Here is a 19,633-nt window from a genome sequence, read left to right on the forward strand (position 1 = left end):
ATAAACCAGGTACAGTAAGAAATGAGACATTAGCCACTAATGATAATATAAAGCAATTAGAACAATGCACTAGAATAAATCTATGCTGGTGGCCATGCCAGAGGAGCAGCAGAAGGCAGCTGACTTCAGGGCGTCGGCCCACCAGGAGATGAATCCCTGGTGGGTGGATTACAGATAGGAAAGGCCCAGGGATCACAGACCCCAGAACGTCTTTTTTCTTTTTTTAAATATTTTTTATGGTTTATTTAACTTTATTTTATGTGCATTGGTGTGAAGGTGTCAGATCCCCTGCAACTGGATCTTCAGACAGTTGTGAGCTGCCATGTGGGTGCTGGGAATTGAACCCGGGTCCTCTGGAAGAGCAGTCAGTGCTCTTAACCACTGAGTCATCTCTCCAGCCCCCCCAGAACGTCCTTTGCTTCTGCTGAGCCTTCACACGGTTGCTGCTGCCATCTTTTTCCGGCATCTGGTGTGGTGTGAATGGTGTGGGGGATCCCACTGCCTGCAATGGGTGCGTTTATCTCATGAGAACATCCCATTGTACTGGACGGCTTTACCTGTGTGTTATTATGAAGATGATTTCTTCTTAAGCTGTATGTGTAGTTGATAATAATAATGTTAGTTTAACTAGAGTTTTAATGATAAAACAAGTGTCACACAGCTAGAACACATGCGTGGCTATTCAGGGGCCACAGAGACTGTGGCTTAGGTTAATGGTTAGGAAAAACAGCTGCGTCCCAGCAGCTCAGTTACTTTCAACTCTTCTAATCTTGATGTTGGGAGATGTGTTCACAAATTTCGGAGTGTATCATAGCTAAAACAAAGCTTTGAAAACAGCTCAAAAGTTAGACAAAGATGTTTTTGTTAAATATCTTTGAGGTGAAAAACCCAAGAAGACATTATAAAGTTTGAGAAAGGCACATGGCTGAGTGGGGAACTCATTAAGGTCAGGGAACAAGAACAAAGCATCCCAGTTATTAGCTGACACGCTTTCCTCGCTAGGGTGGGTTGGTGATCAAAGGTGGATGAGGATTAATTCCTTGTTCCCATTTCTGCCCTCAATCTCCTGACATAAAAAAACTACTGATGAGTTTGTATGTTAGGTTTGACCCTAAAGATTTAAAGTAGAGCTGACTAATTTTTTCTTATGATAAGAGTTTAGGTTTGTGATTCCTTTAAGATTTCCTCCTCCTTCTCCTCCTCCTCCTCCTCCTTCTCCTTCCGCATCACAGATTTGCGCGTCATCCTCGTGCAGGAGCCATGCTAATCTTCTCTGTGTCGTTCCAATTTTAGTATATGCACTGCTGAAGTGAGCCCAAGATTTTTTTTTTTAATATTACCTTTTAAGATAAGTAGTAAAGTGACAGCCTGTCAGTAAACAACCTGACTGAGAAAAATACCTTGCTTGCTTACACTCTGTTAATCTACAACAAGTTGCTTGGGTATGAATGTACGTGGGTTCTTGGGGATAATTTGATTTTCACCTGTAGTATGTAAAATGCTTAATCATGTAAGGGATATGGAAAACAGCATGTTTTTCACTTGTGTTCATTGTAATCATTTGCTTGAGAAATGGAATGTGACCGCCTTGTAATTCCGATATTGCTTGAGAAACTTTGCTGGGGTAAAAAAGCTGTAGTGGAAAAGTATACAGCAGAAGAATACTACAGAAGATTGAAGAAGGGAACCATCAAGAGACGGTGTGAGTGCCTTTTCTCCCTACCCCCTGAGATAAAAACGTCTTAGCAAACACTGACTCCGTGGCTCTCCCTTTAAATCCCGTGCTGCTGGAGGCTGTCTCCAGGCTACAATAAATCTTCTGGTAACAAGACTCTTGAAATCGGGAACGTTCTGAAGTAAAATGGAAGTTACTGGGAGCTGCGGCAGTGATGATCTGGCCGGCCACATACATAGCACAGAAGATCTGAGAAAGGGAGACGCTCACGCTGGGTCAGACAGAGTGAGGCCTCACGGGACTTTATCCTGCTACTCAGAACTGTTCTCTGTTTAACCTTGATACATTGCTTAGCTCTGTAATGTCTTTTAATATTTGAGGATGAGGTTAAGGTCAATATTGGTTGACTTTGTGTTGTGTCTAATCTTGTCAACTTGATGGCATTTAAGACTGCCATGTAGACAGACCCTGGACATGTCTGGGATGGGGTTTCTAGACTGACTACTGAGGAGGTAAAACTTCACCGTCTGTGGCCCTGTTACCTGGGGTGGAGGGCTGGGCTGAATAAAAAGAGTCCATCATCATATCTGACTTCAGTCCCTTGTTACCCTTTCCTGGAAGGCTTTCTCTGCTCTATCCTGTGACAGTGGTGAGCTGGTTCCTCTGAAACGTCTCAGAAGTTTCAAGCCCTTGGCCCTGTCCCTCACTCTCTGAGGGACACTCAGGGTCTTTCTCTGATTCAGTACCTACTCTGTTCTGAATGGCACGGCTCTGGCCACTCTAGTGGGCCCTGGATCCTGATTAGAGAGGGTCTGGGTGGTGTGTTTGGAGGCCGGGGTCCATAGGTCCTCTGTGGAGACAAAGGTCACTTGGAGAGACCTTGCCAGGTTCCGGGCTTCACCAGCCCTGGTACCTCTCTGACATCCGTTTCCACATGACCACTTCTGAAACTAGTGAGAAGACGGCCATTGATTCCATCATTCACTTCAGCTGCTGCCTTGCTAGTCCTGTCCCAGCCTGCTTGTAGGAAGCCTGACTTGGGGCATCTGGAGGGAGGGTGCCCAGGGCTGTCTCACTGCTCTGCTGTGACTAGCTGTGCCCCAGAATGAGCTCCAGAAACAAGCCCAGGACTGACCCAGCCATGGGTTAGATATGAGAGAGAGAGAGAGAGAGAGAGAGAGAGAGAGAGAGAGAGAGAGAGAGAGAGAGAGAGGAGAGAGAGAGGGAGGACCAGATGGTGCACCACATCCTGGGGATGTGTGTGGGAGCATTGCCAGGGTTTCTCAGCAGCACCCTGTGTCTAACCAGGCTAGAGGATGGAGAGAGGTGTGTGGGATGCAAGTCCAGACAGCATGAGGGAACTCTTGCCATACTCCGTGTCCAGGGGCTGTGACTGGTGACATGCCCAGAGGTGTGGGGACAAATCCTCTGGTGGTGTATCACATGAGAGCCTCCCTGCCGCGAGCCCTCTAGGAAGCTATCCCTGGGGCCAGAGGGCACACACAAGTGATTATGCTATATAATGGACAAAAGGGCCTGGCTTGCAAGGTGCTCATCCCCAGCCCCAAACCCAGGGCTATGCTGGTTTATAAAGCCAGTACCACCGGGGTTGGGGGACTTGGGTGTCAGGGCTGGAGAGCAGGTGTAGGGCTGGGCCAGTTCTACATTGTCCCTCCTTCTACCCATTACAAATGTTCCCAGTCACATATATCCTTAAATCAGGCTCCAGGGCTGCAATTCTTTTGCCCCATAGAAAGTCCAATGAGGGTTTTCACTGACAAACACAGATCCGTGGAAGTGGCTAGTTCATGTCCTGTGAACTCCTTAATGGAGAAATTCAGTTAAGAAAGGAATTAAATCATCTGGGCATTCTAAGGGGAAGGGAAGGTTAGTGTGGTAAACTACAACTTTAGGTGGTTAGTAAAAGCTAAAGGGTTTATTTTCAATAATGTTATGAATAGGGCACGGATTGTGTTTTAAATCAGCCTGCCTCTTCTTTTCTCCCAGTAGGCATAGAAACAAACAATCAAGCAACCTGTGTAAAGAGTCAGATAGAAGTTGATGGCTCTTGATCAGATAGCGCGTACATCAGACGCTGCAGTTCCTAAGAGCCTAGGTGTGGAGTTAGACTCCCTGCTCCAGGTGGTAGGAACAAAGAAGGGACCCAGGCCTCTGGATGGTCAGTTCTGAGCTATGCTGTTGATATCGCTGTTCTGATCGTGGGTCTTGTAGGGTAAAACCGGAGCAGCAGCTTGGGCAGGGAGTGATTCTGCATCCCTGGGGATCTGTGAATACCTTAGATGGGAAATTCTTTGTCTGGACCCTGAACTCTGACCAGATGCCTGCTGATAAAGATAATTGCAGACTGCAGATCTCTGTGCTTACCTAGGAGAGAGGAACAAGGCCTGGCCAGTGGGAACCTGTTCTCACTAGAGGGTTCTGAACTGTGGGAATTAATCCCCAAATATGTAACAGACAGGAAGTTAGCTACAACGAAAAATCTTCAGCAAAGGACAGCCACTTTACTCACGAAGCAATAACGCCAAAAAGCCTTTTCTTTTGGTTTAGCCTTAGCCATATCCCTTGGTTCTGATGAGTCGCTTGTGAAATGATGGCTGAGCATTTACTGTATAATGTTGCGGCTTGTAGCAGATCTCATTCAGAGGTTCTGTTTTGTTTGTTTTTGTTTTTTCAAGATGGGGTTTCTCTGTGTAACAGCACTGACTGTCCTTGAACTTGCTTTGTAGACCAGGCTGACTTTGAACTCACAGAGATCTGCCTGCCTCTGCCTCCAGAGTGCTGGGATTACAGGCATGGGCCACCACCACCCAGCTATGGTTCAGATGTCCTGGATGGGGAATACTGTTCAGTCCAGTGTACCCCATGTCTTCTTAGCCTTTGGGCTTCCTCCCCAGGGCTCACACCATATTCTGTAATTGTGTAGTCCTGTTCCCAAGACCCCATGAAGGCAGAACTGCCAACTTCCCATTTATTGCCCCACTACAGGGTTGGGCTTAAGGGAACGCTGCAGGACTGTTTAGATTCCTAGTCCTGCGAGAGTGAGGGACTCAGAAGTGCGGTGGGTTCTCTAAGGTCTCTGGGCAGGTGCCATAGAGAGCATCTCTAGTGTGTGGTCCGGGGCAGCAGCAGCAGTGTGTGTATGAAGTGCTAATGGGTTTGTATAAGTTATGGTGACAGAATTATCTTTCCTTGTCTTTGTGGGTTGACAACCTTGGGGGCAGTGCTGGGCTTGTGTGGAGTAGCAAGGACATTTGTCAAGGGGGTGATGATGGAGTGATTGTGTTTATTTTGTGTAGGAGCAGCCAACCTCAGGAGCAGTCAATCTCACCATGACCTCAGGAACCAAGTGATGCCCTTTTGGGGCCACTCTGGGCCCCACCTTACTCCCTAATATGTCCCTACTCTGGCTTTTCTACCCAATAAACAGATTCTGTATCCCCATGGCTACTTGACTCTTTGGAGATGCCCTTGGGCAGGGCACAGTGGGCCCTGTCTTGATTCTGACCCTACTGGGGATACTGATGTAAACTCTGGCGACCTAGGGGATCCCCCTCCAGGAGAAGAGCAAGAGGTTTCATTTAAATTTGGTGCCAGAAGGATGCTGCAATCACAGGGAAAAATGAGAATATCTTATGTGGGTTCTCAGTGTCTTTGTTGAAACTGGGGTGCCTTGTGAAGATGGGTCCAGGCTCCTTTGGATGCAGAAACTGGAGCTGGAGTTGGAACAGCAGGAAGGCCATGGAGTTTCTTGTCTGGGTTTGGCTTCCCACTACTGTCGTGATCTTAGGTTTGGTTTGGCTCTCTGGGAGCCTGAACAATGGATCAGGACAGTGAGCAGTGTGCTCCTAGGCCTTGCTTGGCTAGCTGTCACACGTATTCCATGACGGACCTCCTGGGCTCATGGAACTAGCTCCTTCCAGTCTCTCTTCTCAGATTAAGGCACAGAGGCACAGAGCCTGGGCAAGTCATTCATGACAGGCAATCCACGCGGTCAGGTCCCATGGTGTAGGCTCTGCGTTGCTCTGGAATAAGGTGTGGGATACGGAGGTCCCTGTGTAGGGAGCATCACTGATGTTGTCTTCATGGCACGGAACCCCCATTCTTTTACTGGGTCTCATTCTCATATGCAAAGGGCCAGGATGGGGTGCGGAAGGTGCTGCAGTTCTGGTCCATTGCTCCTCAGTGTGTGGTCCTCAGACAACCACCAGAACCAGAAGCAGTCAGCCCTCACAGGCGCTGCCCTCATCCTGTCCTGGTCACCCAGAAAACCAGATGCCACCCACTCCACTTCCCTTTCTCTCACTCCTGCCAGCCAAACCCATCTCTGTGTCCCCAGGGCCCCTGGTTGTCAGCCTGTTGCTGGAGCCAGTGGGTGCCCAGCTTCCCTACGGATTTCTCAAGGACTTTGGATGGTTCCTTGTGTTACCCAGTGTGCTTCCTCTCCTAACTCATTCCTTACACCTCTGTGTCAGCCCACCCTAGTGTCTTCAATAGCCTGGTTCCCTATGTAGGGTGGGCATCAGTGTCTGTGACCTTCTTGTGAGCTGTGTAAGACTGAAGCAACTCCACATGGGTCCTGACGATTGGAAGCCCCTCCTGCAGGATGAGGGATGCTGACCTTGGTTGAGTCATTTTGAGTAGCCTGGGGCCCCTACCAGCCTAACAGCTCCTGCCCCTCTGCTCTACAATCTGTGAGCTAGAGAATTGGGTCCCAAGGTGACCAAGCCCTTTTGGGGGTGCCAGTTTTAGCTTTTCCTCCAGAGAGTGAGAGGCTTTGTTTTTAATATAGATCGCAAATAAAGTGAATTTTGAAAATAAAAGTTGCCTACCTTAAAAAAAATTCTCGGGGGGCTGGAGAGATGGCTCAGCGGTTAAGAGCACTGACAGCTCTTCCAGAGGACCCGGGTTCAATTCCCAGCACCCACATGGCAGCTCACACCTGTCTGAAAATGCAGTTCCACGAGATCTGACACCTTCACACCAATGCACATAAAATAAAATTAAATAAATCATTAAAAATATTCTCGGTGGCCTGAGAGATGTTTGTTTTATGTATTTGAAAACTGTGTCATTGGGGCTGGGAAGATGTCTCAGTTAGTAAAGTGCTTTCCTTAGACCCCGAGGAAAAGGCAAGGCATGGTGGTGTGTGTCTGAAATCACGTGGTGCAGGTCCCGGGGAGAGGGAGACATGTAGATCTCGGGGGTGGGGGCGGGGAGGTGGTCACTGGCTAGGCAGCCTGGCCTCCTCAGCAGCTCAGGGTAGTGAGAGAGACTGTCTCAAAGAATATGTACCCTACCAACTAATGACCCAACTAACTAACTAACTAACTAACTAACTAACTAATAAACCAAGCAAATCAAAACAAAGTGACTGGCACCCGAGGAGCAACACCCAAGGTTGATCTCTGGCTTACATACCCATGTGAATATGTGCATGCCTTTCATTCAACAAGAACACACCCTATACAAATATGCATACATACACCCTCCACACCATATACAAACATGCATACATACACCACACACACACCATATACAAACATGCATACATACACCCCACACCATATACAAACATGCATACATATACCACACACACACACCATACATAAATTTGCATACATACACTACCACACCCTGAAGTTGTGTCACTTGAGAGTCATAGCCATAGGCAGAGTGCAGGATTTTCCTGGAGGGCAGGATGTTGCAGGAAGTGAAGTTTCTGGTAGGGGACCCAAGGCTCCATGTTCAGTTCAATATTTTGCTGGTGTTTTTTTTTTTTAAATCCTATACAGTTTATCTCCATTTGGAGCTCTTTCAGTTGTGCCCGGTGCTCAGATATTTGAAAGATAGGTAACTTTAATTCTGTAGTTTTGCTAAGTCAAAACAAAACAAAACCAACAATAATTTTGGATGAAATTTTGCTGATGTTTTTAAATATATTGTTACAAATGGGGAAACTGAGATGGCGCAGTCTCAGCGTGTGGTCTATCATTGTCCAAATACCAGGATGGAGGCAGCTTGACTGCCGCCTTAGCTTAGTCCAACCCCTTTCTGGATGTGGGTTGATACAGAGTGAGCAGAAATTGAGTCTCTGAGCAGCTGGTAGCCAGCTTTGCCCAATGACATTCTCTGGGTGGTTCATGCGTGCCCTCTCTCCAAATATAAGTCCTCACCCTCCATAACCAGAAGCCACAATCCAGGCCCTGAGATGGAAGCCAGGCTGCTGAGGACCATCTGGGGACTCTTCCTGCTGTACCTGCTGCAGGCAGAGTCTACAAGTGTGGACTTAGTGCCAGAGAAGGTGCCTCTTTCTTCTTAGCTTGGAGGCGCTACTGGGTCTTGATGGGAAGTTGGACAGGGAGGAAGGGAGTGTCTAGCCACTGGGAGTCTCTTCCCCTTCCACCCAACTCCTAGTTAGCTTACAGCATAGCTGGCAGAGACAGGACCCACTCTTGAGGTCCCGGTCCCTACGGCAGGCAGCATAGGACCCTTGAGAGACGCTGAGCTCCGTGGACCTCTCCCCTCCCTGAGTTTTCTCATGTGCCTCCTGTGTCAAGAGAGTAGAGGCCAGTCACCTCTGGGCCCTTGGTGGTTTACAAATTTAGGGTCCTTTCTGGCTCCCTGATTCGGGGGTTCCTATGACCCCCTCCCTGTGCACTGTGGAGCCAGAAGAGGACTTCTCCAGAGTGGACGGCTTATCTGCCTGGATTCCACTCTCTGTGTCCGGGATCCTTCCTGAGACCAGCAGCCTCACATTGTTAACTCAGAGGGGTCAGGCTTTGTGGGACACAGATTCTTTTCTCTTGTAACAGTAACCAGTTTCTAAAAATTTCAGGTATGATATCCTGTGCTCTGGGAACATTGCTATTATAGGAAAGCATGGCCCCAGGGAAGTTGCGATTGGTAGAACCATGCTTAATTCAGTGTGCTGGCTGTAGGCCCGAATGCTTCCTCTCCACACAGCTGTTGGAAAGGTCTCCTGGCAGACCAGTCTTGGGTCAGGATCTTCCGGAAGGGACATGTCTGTCTGGTGTCCTGAAAGGCCCCCTGGGAAGGAAAACATGGCTGAGGACAAGTGGCCACCCAGTGTCATGATGATCTATTGACCCCCTCAGACCTGCTGGAGGGTCCCTGAAAGAACCTCTATAGCCCAGGTGCCGGAGACCTCGTGTGGCTTGACCGCTCAGAGCTAAGGCTAGCTCTAGTGCCGTTCTCTAGATTGCAGGGTTCTGGAAGGAAGTGGCTGTGACTTCTGAGCAGAACCTGGTGCTGAAGACTCAGAGGAGGGTAGAGGGCTTGTTCCTCACCTTCAGTGGAAGGAACATCACTGTGAAGGCTGTGTACAACAGGTAAGAGGCCTGGAGCATTTGGGGATGTGACCTGCTGGGAAGGAGGAGACATGTATGTAGTTGAACAGTCAGGCTGTCTCTCTTGTTGTGATGAGATCATCAGGCTGTGGGCTAGCCTTCCCTGAGTCCCCCTGATTGGGCCCTCCCACCACAGAAAAAACTAGATCCAGCTGCTAGAACTGCATTTCTGCCAAAATATAAGCGAGGACTTAAGATAAAGCCCTGTTGGTGGATAAAAATGTGTGGCTAGTAGCTGGCTGGCTCCCCGAAAGTGAGAGGCTAGGGGTCCCTGCTCCATGCAAGCCCCCTTTCCATGAATTCTGGGCTTCAGGATGCTCCCCAGCTTGTCAGCCCTCTTTCTGAAGGTATGCCCCATTCAAGAATGTGCTCATCAGGTAGAATGAGGGCTGGTAGGTTCTTATTGTTCTGTTCCGTTCCGTTCCGTTCCGTTCCATTCAGTTCCGTTCTGTTTGTTCCATTCTGTTCTGTTCCGTTCTGTTCCGTTTTGGCTTGTTTTTGAGACAGGGTTTCTCTCTGTAACTTTGGAGCCTGTCCTGGAACTTGCTCTGTAGACCAGGCTGGCCTCCAACTCACCTTTCAAACTCTGCCTTTGTTTTCTTCCTGAGTGGTGGGATGAAAGGCGTGTGCCACCACCGCCTGGCTAGGTTAACAAACAATGTGATGCTTTCCAGCTCAGGAAGCTGCATGACAGAAACATCAGTGGGTTCAGGAAGAGACGCTGTTGGGGAATTTGCTTTTCCTGGTAAGTCCTGCCTTGTTGGTAACGTTGCAGCTGCCTGGCCCTGTATCCTATCTCCCCCGGCCCCGAGGCTCTCTGTGCCATCCGTGGGATCCTCAGGCCCTGGACCCCAGGCCCCTCATCTCTACTAGTGTCCTGGGTTGGCCTTCAAAAGTTGTCTTCCCAGGATGTCAGAGGCACTAGGCAGAAACACAAGGAAATTAGGTTCTGCAGATCCAGTCTCCGAGGTCAGCCCTCCCCCCACACCTTCCCCCAGAGTGTTCTGGTCTGAGCAAGGCTCCCTAACCCAACCACTGACTCCTGAAGGCCAAAGGAAGATCTATGTGCTGGACACGGACTATGAGCACTACACCATCCTCAAGTTGTCCCTGCTCTGGCAGGGTAGAAACTTCCATGTACTCAAGTACTTCAGTAAGTTGAGCCTGGGTTGGGGCAGAGCCCTGTGGCTGCCTTCCTTCAGGCTGCCAGCCCAGCTCTGCTGTGCCCCACAGCTCGGAGCCTTGAGACTGAGGATGAGCCAGGCTTCTGGAGGTTTCGGGAAATGACGGCCGACCAAGGCCTTTACATGCTGACCCGACATGGTGAGCATAGCACCTTGAGGAGGATGCTGGACCATGCCCTGTTATGGGGTCAGCTGCCCTCCTGACTGAACCACCTGTTGTCCCATCCCACAGGGAGGTGTGCTGAGCTCCTGAGAGAGGTGAGCCCATTACCCTTGGTCTACATTGCAGCCCAACATTCATGGAGCCCCTGTTGGCACTCCTAGGTCCTGGTTCTGGAGAGGACAGCCAACAGCCCTAATGGGCAGCTTCAGATGCATCTGTTTTGTAGTCTGGAAAGAACGGTCTGCCGTGTGACCCCAAGCTGTCGTGCTTGGGTGTCATGCCTTTGGGTGTGGGACAGAATTAGGTTGGACAAGAGAGGTCCCTTGTTTGTATTGTTCTGTTCAGCAGGGCTGTGCAGGGCTCTGGGTCAGCTCAGTCCCTTCATGTCCTGCCAGCTGGTGAGATGGAGTTCAGCTCTGTTGGATCTCTTGGGGTTTCCTGTGTCTAACACCATCCGAATCCACTACCTACACAACCTCACTGTCACAGCCCACACCCCAAAGGTTGACACTATAACCCACTTTGCAGATAGAGACTCCCAGGCTCAGGGAACCAGTGCTTTGCCAAAATCAGGCAACAGGGGTGCCAGGTACCTAGCTTGTGACACTTGACCAGCACCTCAGGGTCCCTGAAGGCCACACATGGCCCTAAGCTCAGCCGTTCTGCCTACAGGGACTGGTCTGAATAGCTTCTGTCCAGGCCTGCAGCTGCAGCACCACACACCTGGCCTCTCCTGCTCCTGCCCGAAGGGCCTCCTGCACCTGCTTCAAATAAACCCTGCTGCCAAAGGCTGCCTGTCCTCTTTCCTGGGGTCAGGGAGAGGGGTGGCAGGAAGGTTCCTGTGTCCCAGGTGGAGGAAACAAGCCTGCGATTTCTGCAAATACGTGGTGAAGAATGCACCTCACACACAGGGCAGCCAGTCCTCGTTGCCCAAGTCCTGCTCTGCCCTGCCCTATTCCGTTCATGCTTTCCCGGTTAGTGGGTCCCACAGTCCCTTCTGCAATCTGGGACAGTGTCCATCCTGTTCTCGAGTGCTGGTGGCATCTCAGGATGCTCTGAGGAAACATGAGAGCAGGTCTGGAGCTTTCCGGGCCTCTGGGCAGTGGGGTAGCAGAGTCATGCTTTTCAAAAAGGCTGTCACATGGTCCAGGCCATGTCGGAGACAGAGCCTCCAGGGAAGACATGCAGAAATGTGTGTCTCTGGCTATGAAGGACCCTCTGACCCTCCCAGCGCCCACTCTGTTGGCTGTGTACCTCTACACCGCCCCTTGACACATCCCTGGGAGGTGTCTGGCCCCACTGGACAGATGGACAGCTCACCCTCAGTGGACAGAATTGAGTCCATACCGGGACCCCTTTCCTGAGGCCAGTGCTGTTTTTTTTTTTTTTTTTTGCCACATTCTGGAGATGGCAAAGGTGTTGCAGTGGTCACTGTGTGTGTCTTGTTGGAGAATAAGTGGGGCAACCTGCAATTTAGCAGGATCCTGGAGGACTCTTATTTATTTGAAAGGTAGGAAAACTGCTTTTCATCTCTTTTGAACACTGGTTAAACACAGATTATCTAAGAACAGATCCTTACAGTTACTGCTGGGCATATACCCCACCCACTCAAAAGTCCTGCTGCTGGAGCTTCCTCCAGCTTGTTTCATTGGCCTCCGGGGATCGCGTACAACTCAGTTTGTAGGACGAGATTATTAGCATCAGGATAGCTCAGTTCTGAACGGACCCAAAGTTGTTCAGAGGTGGAGGGGTCAGGAAGGACTGGCTTGGTCACTGACTGCTAATCTGGGGTTTGCTGAGATGCAAAGAGCTCTGGGTACAATGTTAGTGGCTGCCTAACTGTTCTGGAATCCAGAATAGCTGGTGACTGCTAGTCAAGAGGTGGGAACACTGGCTTGTGGCTTCTGTCAGAAAGAAAGAGGGTTTATCAGGTTACAAGCTGGGTCACCAGGAGATCCAACTGGCCATCGCCTCTCTGTGTGCAGTAGCTGTTCCTTCCTGCAGGACTCTGAGCCCTGCGTCAGCTTTATGTTCCTTAACTGTTCTCCCTGTCTCCTCGTTCCCACTTCTTATAATTTGTACACTGGCTGTTACTGTCAATACTCCTCTATCCTTGCCTGTGCCCTGCAGGGTCAGGGCCTGGGTGTTTCCCTAGGGAGCGATGTCACAGTGGCTGTCTCTTTGCTGTGGCGCCTGCACAGGTACCCCGGGCCCTATGGGTTTCGCTCTTTACCTGAAACCTGGAGGTTGTGGTCTCTGCTTACAAAAACAAGTGGTGGGTAAAGCTAATGCCAGGGAAGCAGGGCTAGCTTTTGCCTAGGCATGTTGGCTGCTCATCTGGTGGCCCTTGCCTGACTTCTGTGGCTTCTTCATGGTTCTAGTGTCCTCAGTCCTGCCCCCACCATTCCCAGGCTTCTGTTGCCCTGGGTCACCCATTCTGGTTGGCAGAGTTCTGCCCCTAGCTTGTTGTCCTCTTCTCTGTGTCTATGACAAAAGTCTGCCTAGGGACCTTGGTGGTGCCTGCTCTGTCACCTGCACACAGCTGGAATGGAAGAGCGCAATTCCTGAGTGGATTGATGCATACCTGAGTGGACACCCAGAGGCAAGATCTGTGTCCCCTGAGGCGGTCCCCTGCATCCCCGCCATCCAGCAGGGGGGTGAGTCACCTGTCTGATTTACAGTGTGCTTCCAACCAAACCCAATGAAAATCATCTATGCGTATCTTAAGCACCCACTAGGAAGGATATAAAGTTCAGAGGCTCTGAGCCAAGGGCTGTGGCTACCTGTGGTTGGAGAACTGAACCCAGATAGCCACCTGCTAGGCACATGGAAAGCAGCAAGCTCTTCACCCTGCTGAGACTGTGTGTGGGACTGGCCTCTGACACAGGGGCTTAAGGAGTGAGCCCCTTCGACGCAGAGCAGGTAATCCCAGTTATAGTGAGCCAAGTTCAGTGCTTTTCCATGGGTGTCGGCCCTACTTAGAGTCAGCCTTCAACACTCTATCGTTTTGGGTACCATTTACCCCTAGAACTTTCCAGACTGCTGCATCCCTTGGAAGGGAGGGATGTAGAATGGCGTCAGAGTCCCAAATCCTGGATGATGGTCCATCTGGGTGGTTCCTTTCTCTGATCTCTATCCCCCAGTTTTAATAAAGGCTTCTGGTATGAGATTGCCTTTGCTTCCACAATTGATGACCAAGACTCAGAGAAAAACGAGAAGCTGGGAGCCTTGAAAGGCATGCTGGAAATGCACCTTCTGAAGGTGACCACAGCCTATTACAAGTGAGTTAAGGCCTTGTCTGTGGCCCTAGGGGAAAGTTGGGCTGTCCTGTACAGTGTGGGCTAGCCTGTACGGTGCTCTCTGCTTCCTCGGAGAAATATTTACCCGTGTCTGCACCTCAGCCTCAGCTGTAGAGAGGGATGGGGCGGGGTCAACTATTTCAGATGGGACCAGACATCTTTGACATCCTGGGTGTCCCACAGTTTACCAAGACAATTTATGGAGTGACATACAACTCTGCAGTTGTGATAGGAGTTTGGCCTCCAGGACTGCCACCCTGAATGCTGAGCAAAGCAAGTAATTGACCAGACAGCTTTAAGGTCCAGTTTCCTAGCTCTTTGAGAAGAATTGAGGCAAGGCCGACCCGGGCTATCTCTTCCTCCTGGCGCACAGACCAGCAGTGCCAACGTCCCCATGTCTCCACTGGCCAGTAGATACCTTCAGGCTGCACACATGAAGCCAGATTACGTCCATAAAGACACGTGCATGTCCCTGTTCCCAGAGTTGCCCCTTTTAAGTGTCATTTCTTCCCAGAGTGACACTCAGTTCTGTGTGTCCTTCTGCTCCTCAGTGGCTGTTTCCCTCAGTTATGCATGTATTTGATTCCCAGGGAGTGTGTCTTCACATGTGTGTAACCATGCTTCTCAGAGTAGACATTCAAATGCTTGTCCTTTCACCTCTCCGTGTCCCTAAATGTGTGTACGTCATTCAGAATGTGTTTGTGTCAGAATGTGTCCCTCAGCTCTGAGTGTGTCGCTGATTCTCAGAGAATAAGTCTTTCAGGCACCATCAAGCCTCTTCCCATGAAGATTGTGTTCTTCAGACATGTGAGACCCTGTTCCTCAGAGACTACGTACCTCACACACGTGTGTGTCTTTGCTCCTTAGAGTGTGCCTCTAATACGTGTGTCCCTGTACCTCCAAGTGTGTTTGTCAGTCACGAGCATCTCCCTGTTTTTTAAGAGCTCTCCCCCAAATACGTGTCCCTTTACTTCAGGAAGTCTGTTGTTCACATATGCGTTTCCCTGCTCCTGAATGTGTAGTCTGTTAATCTTTCTCAGGCTGTGCCCCTCAGTGGTGGGGAGTGGCTATCTTAGGTCTGTTCGTTCTTGTTCCAAAGACTGCATCCTTCAGAGGCAAGCATGACATTTGTTTCCCTTAGACATGTGTACATTCCTGACCCTCAGGGTGTGTCTGTTGTCTCTGTGTGTCTGTGAACACAGGTGAGTGGCCTCAGGAGTCACTGGGTGCATCTTTTTACAGCCAGTACTCTTGCTACCCCATCTGCTTCTCACTGGGTAGCCACTCTGTAGGGGTCCTATTCTCTGGAGTCATAGACTCAGCAGACATTAGGACACATGTATCTGCCTGGTTTCTGAACTCCTGGGTTGCCCACCATGCGTAGCACCTCAAAGCATACTGTGTAGGCCTGGCAGGCAGGAGGCTAGGAGTCTCCTTTTTTCCTTTATTCTCCTTCAGTCCCCCCCCCCCTTTGTCTGTCTGTATAGCCCAGGCTTCCCTGGGCTGATGCGGGATGTATATGCCCAGGGATATACCTAAGAGGCCCACTCCCTGCCACTGAGGGACCAGTGTTTCCCGCCATTGTCTGTCTAGCCTAGACTGCCCTGAGGGGCATATCATCCTACTTGGCCTCAAACTGCAATCTTCTTGACTCAGTTCCCCTCCCAGAGTTGGGATTACAGGCTGGCCTACCTTCTTGTCTTCTTAGTAACAAACGCTGTGTGCTGGAGAAGGTGCCGGCCCTTGCAGAAGACGGTCCAGGGAAGTTCAGGGTCAGCAGAGGAGCAGGCAAGGATGCTGTCCCAGGTTTGGTGGGTGTGGTGGCCTATCTGGGGCATTGTGGTTTACTCTCAGTGTGGACTTATTACTGTTCTGGATGTGGGGGTCCCCGTCTCACTGGAGGTGTTGTTTGGTGTATCCTGACTGAGGTCTCAGTGCATGGCTGCTCAGTCTCAAGATGCCATGCCCAGATGTCAGGAGCCTGGGTGGATGCCCCTGCAGCCTCTGTCCCTGGCTGGCTTCTGTCTTTGCCAGGACTTTGGCAGCTTCCTCTCTGAAATCCTAGGTTTGATTCAGCATTCCTTTATCTGGGTCAGTGGGGACCATGCCCTCCTCTCAAGGCTGCTCATGTGTTTCGGGTACATGCTCGTGTGTGTATATGTGCCAGACAGAAGCTCAGCTAGGAACTGAGAGCAATGGCTGAGAAGGTGAGAGGGTGTCTAGAATTTTTCTCTGTTCCCAGTAAACAGAAACCTTTATATTGAGGCTACAGACTACAAGACCTTCTACATCATCTTTTCTGGCATTCCAGCAAAAAATCCGTACTATAAGACCTTGAAACTGTACAGTAAGTCCAGCCTGGACTCATCTGGGGTTGGGATGGGTGTCACCCCTCCTATTCCTCACCTCTTATACGTCACCCCACCTGGGGTGGTGATAGGAGAGCATCCCAGGGCTGTGTCAGGGTTGGGGGGGAGAAAGTCTGTAACTAGAGAAATCCAGTGCCATACTCCCTGACAGCCCGGAGCTTGGACAACACTGATGAAGCCCTGAAAAGGTTCAAGCATGAGGTCTTGGCAAAAGGGTTTCCAGAAGAAAGCATACACGTTTACAAGCATGACTGTGAGTATACCTGACTCGGGTCAGGGCATACCAGGAATGGGTGAAGACCTGGGTCTGCCCTGCCTCTTTCTTGTATCTTCATTTGGTCTTTTTGTCTACAGTGTCGTGTGTGCCCTCCGTGGTATCAATGGGTGAGTCTCTGGACTAAGCTGGGGCTGTGCTGGGCACCAAGGGTTTGGTGGCTCCTTTCCCATGGCCTTCTGAGCACATCGGTAATGGTAGGGGCTTACACTGGCCTGGTATGTGTGGGCAGCTGGGTAGTGTGTTTATTCACACTTATTGGAGCAAGCAGATGCATGTTGTGAAATGCAGGCTGCCCAAAGATCAAGAGGGCTTAGTTGTCCAATCTGGGCTAGTTTGTCCTCTGGCCTCAGCAACTGGAGGAGGCCTCTGTGGTGGGGTCTGATGCTCTCCTGACCCCATCTCATGCTGCCCTGTCCCGCAGGGAAGTGATCCCAGGTGCTGAAGGAGGTGAGCCCACATCCTTTATTCTACACCACAGCCCTTGTGTTCTGGTACTAGATCCTGGCCCTGGTGGTGGTGGTGGTGGTGGTGGTAGTGGGTGTGTGTACCCCTTCTTTACCTCTCAATAGTGTTGCTGGACAGGTCCAGAGAGGTATCTATTTTGTTGTTTGGAGAGAGATGCAGTCAGGAATGTGAGCCCAAGCTGTCAGGCTGAGTCCTAGGAGGGAAGTGGGTGCCTGGATAGGTGTCAGTGTGGATATTGGGACAGAGCTGGGTGCCAGGCTCCTTGTCCTCAATATTCTGCCCAGCAGGAATGCTCAGGATTGCTGATTGACTCTGTCTCTTCAGATGCTATCAGGAGCTCGGTCAAGATAGATATAGACCCCGTTTGATGTCTTAGGGTTCCCTGTATCCAGCACTGTGCTGGTCTACCACCGGCATGACCTCATTACCGCAACCTAGCGCCCAGATATTGACAGTATGACTCATTTTGCAGATAGAGAGATCAAGGCTCAGAGAACCAGTGCTTTGCTGAAGCCAGGTAGCTGGGATACCAGGCCCCTAGCCTGTGATCCTGACCAGAGTCTCAGGGTCTCTGGAAGACACACATGGCTCTGACCCAGGTTGTTTTGCTTGCAGGAACTGATGTGAGGAGAAAGCCATAACTCTGTGCTCCTGACCTCTCCTGCCCCTACCCAAGGTGTTCCTTGCATCTGTGCCAAATAAACCTCGCTGCCACATGCTGCCTAGCATCTTTTCTGGGGGTGGGGGCACACCTGTGCACCACTGATTGCCTTCTGTCCACAGTGACCAGCGTGAGTGGCATGCACTGCACTCTTTCTGTGAATACTCTTTAACGACCCAACTCCCAGAGCTGGTCAGGTTCCACCGACTGATCGATTCAGCCCCATCTTCATTCGGAAGCAGTTCCCTGTCCTCTTAGAATCTGGAAGCAGCCACAAGCAGAGACAAGGCCTCCCCTTGTGTCCTCAGTAGGTCTCTCAAATGGAAGGGGAAGTGGGACAGCCACTTTGCTGCCCGTTTTCCTAAGACTCCCTGCTGTGTGGAGATCAAATCCCTGGCTGTTGTTTTTATGACGTCACCTGGAGGTGGCTGTCCTCTACTGTCCCCCTGCTCGGCCCCTCCCATGCAGTTCTGACTCTTCACCCAGTTAAATTCAGTGCCCGAGTGCCCATCATGATGTCTATCATATCATGGCCTACAGCCACTGTCTGCTCACCTTGTCTCTTACATTGCTGCCGCAGCTGGAAGGCAGAAAAGACAGGAATGTGGGGTGATCTACACCCGCTTGTCCCTCTCAAATTCTGCCTGAGAAACCTCCGAGGAGGCGTTCTCAGGTGAGCTTCTGACATGCTAAGGGCATGGGGAGTGCTGTCATTTTATACATATCTGGTCCACACCTGCACCAAGTCCCAGAAGCTTAGCGTGAGATCGCACTTCCTGCTCATGACAGATGCTCCAGACTGTGGACTCCAGCCGCAGTTCATCACTGCACAGTTTTGGAGCTTGATCTCTAGTCCACGATCATGTGACCTCCAGTCCATGGTCATGTGACCTTCAGTCCACCATCATGGGTCAGCAAGTTTGTTTTCAGGACCTAGGGACATGGTTTTGTTAGTAAAGCACATACCATGCAAACATTTAGAATTGTAGCTTATGTAAAAAAGTACCAGAAAGCATGGTACATACCTGTGATTTCAGTGTTGGGGCGGTGGAGACAGTAGGATCCTTGAGGCTTGTTGCCTAACCTTTTTGTCCAAGTTATTGGGTTCCATGTCCAATTAGAGACACTGAATCAGAAACAGTGGGGAGTGAATGACACCTGATGTTGACCTTTGGCCTCCACATGAACGCACACACATGTATATACACATGCACTCACACATACACATACACAAGCACAAGAAAGTCCACTATCAGGTAAGGGCTCTCTTTCCGTGCGGTGGAAATGGAAGTGGGGGGACAGAGACTGAGAGTATGGTCAGTTTCCCTGTTCTCAGAAGGACTTTCACCTCCTTGCTTAGACTCACAGTGACTGGCTTCATTGGAGACCCCCAACAGAGTAACACGAGGGTCAGAACTGAGGAGCACACAACCTTGACTCTAACAAAGTATACCTTGCAAAGACTACAGAACGTAGGACTTTTATATTATCTATTTGTTAATAATATGGCCTATATATACATACATATATATATATATTTAAAGTATTTGTATGTGTATGGGTGTTTTGCCTGCATGTATGTCTCTGCACCATGTGCATACAGTGCCCAAGAAGGTAGGAAAAGGGAGTTGGATCTCCTGGAACTGGAGATGTAGACACTTATAAGATGTCATGTGGGTTCTTGGAATTGAATCTGGGTCTTCTGGAACAATACCCAATGCTCTTAACCATGGACCCATCTCTCCAATGTTGAATGTGGTTGAAATTTTATTTATTTATTTATTTGTTTGTTTGTTTGCTTAGTTTTTTGAGACAAGGTTTCTCTGTATAACAGTTTTGTCTGTCCTGGGAACTCACTTTGTAGACCAGGTTGGCCTTGAACTCACAGAGATCTGCCCTTCTCTGCCTCTCAAGGGCTGGGCTTAAAGGCGTGCACCATCACCGCCCAGCTGGGATTTCATGATGTATTATTAATGATGCTTCACAGAAAGGTGAGTAGATACACAAGCAGAAAAACAAGGTCTATGGGAGAAGAAAAGAATGGTTTAGTAAAACCCGCTCCTGAGAAGAACTAAAGCTGGATTCAGAAGAGAAATGCCGATGAGGCATCATAACCATGTTAAACGAACAGTGGAATCGTGGCACGGAAAAG

The 19,633-nt window shown here is 49.9% G+C and overlaps 1 protein-coding gene, 1 long non-coding RNA gene and 1 other non-coding gene across 3 annotated transcripts; 2 read left to right on the forward strand and 1 right to left on the reverse strand.

The window, feature by feature from the left end:
• Nucleotides 1-1,210: 1,210 nt before the first annotated feature.
• On the reverse strand, nucleotides 1,211-1,313 carry LOC126509484 (U6 spliceosomal RNA). The gene has a single exon (XR_007594159.1). It is a non-coding gene; the product is annotated as a U6 spliceosomal RNA (small nuclear RNA).
• A 6,591-nt stretch (nucleotides 1,314-7,904) lies between these two features.
• On the forward strand, nucleotides 7,905-10,714 carry Lcn8 (lipocalin 8). The gene is made up of 7 exons (XM_050155166.1): nucleotides 7,905-7,997; nucleotides 8,915-9,045; nucleotides 9,738-9,808; nucleotides 10,112-10,216; nucleotides 10,297-10,386; nucleotides 10,480-10,505; nucleotides 10,637-10,714. The coding sequence occupies exons 1-7, from the start codon at nucleotides 7,905-7,907 to the stop codon at nucleotides 10,712-10,714; spliced, it is 594 nt and encodes a 197-aa protein (XP_050011123.1).
• A 2,216-nt stretch (nucleotides 10,715-12,930) lies between these two features.
• Nucleotides 12,931-17,533, forward strand: LOC126509431 (uncharacterized). The gene is made up of 4 exons (XR_007594145.1): nucleotides 12,931-13,332; nucleotides 13,554-13,691; nucleotides 15,418-16,802; nucleotides 17,436-17,533. It is a non-coding gene; the product is annotated as an uncharacterized lncRNA (long non-coding RNA).
• The last annotated feature ends 2,100 nt before the right edge of the window (nucleotides 17,534-19,633 follow it).

The sequence above is a fragment of the Alexandromys fortis genome, unplaced genomic scaffold (assembly GCF_014885135.2).
Source record: "Alexandromys fortis isolate MF-2015 unplaced genomic scaffold, M_Fortis_MF-2015_v1.1 scaffold_72, whole genome shotgun sequence".
Lineage (NCBI taxonomy): Eukaryota > Metazoa > Chordata > Mammalia > Rodentia > Cricetidae > Alexandromys > Alexandromys fortis.

Coding starts and splice junctions, on each gene's coding strand:
- Lcn8 (XM_050155166.1), top strand. CDS start 7,905: ATGGAAGCCAGGCTGCTGAGGACCATCTGGGGACTCTTCCTGCTGTAC. Junction 9,809..10,111: donor TGGGGAATTTGCTTTTCCTG/GTAAGTCCTGCC, acceptor TGACTCCTGAAG/GCCAAAGGAAGATCTATGTG. Junction 10,387..10,479: donor TTACATGCTGACCCGACATG/GTGAGCATAGCA, acceptor CCCATCCCACAG/GGAGGTGTGCTGAGCTCCTG.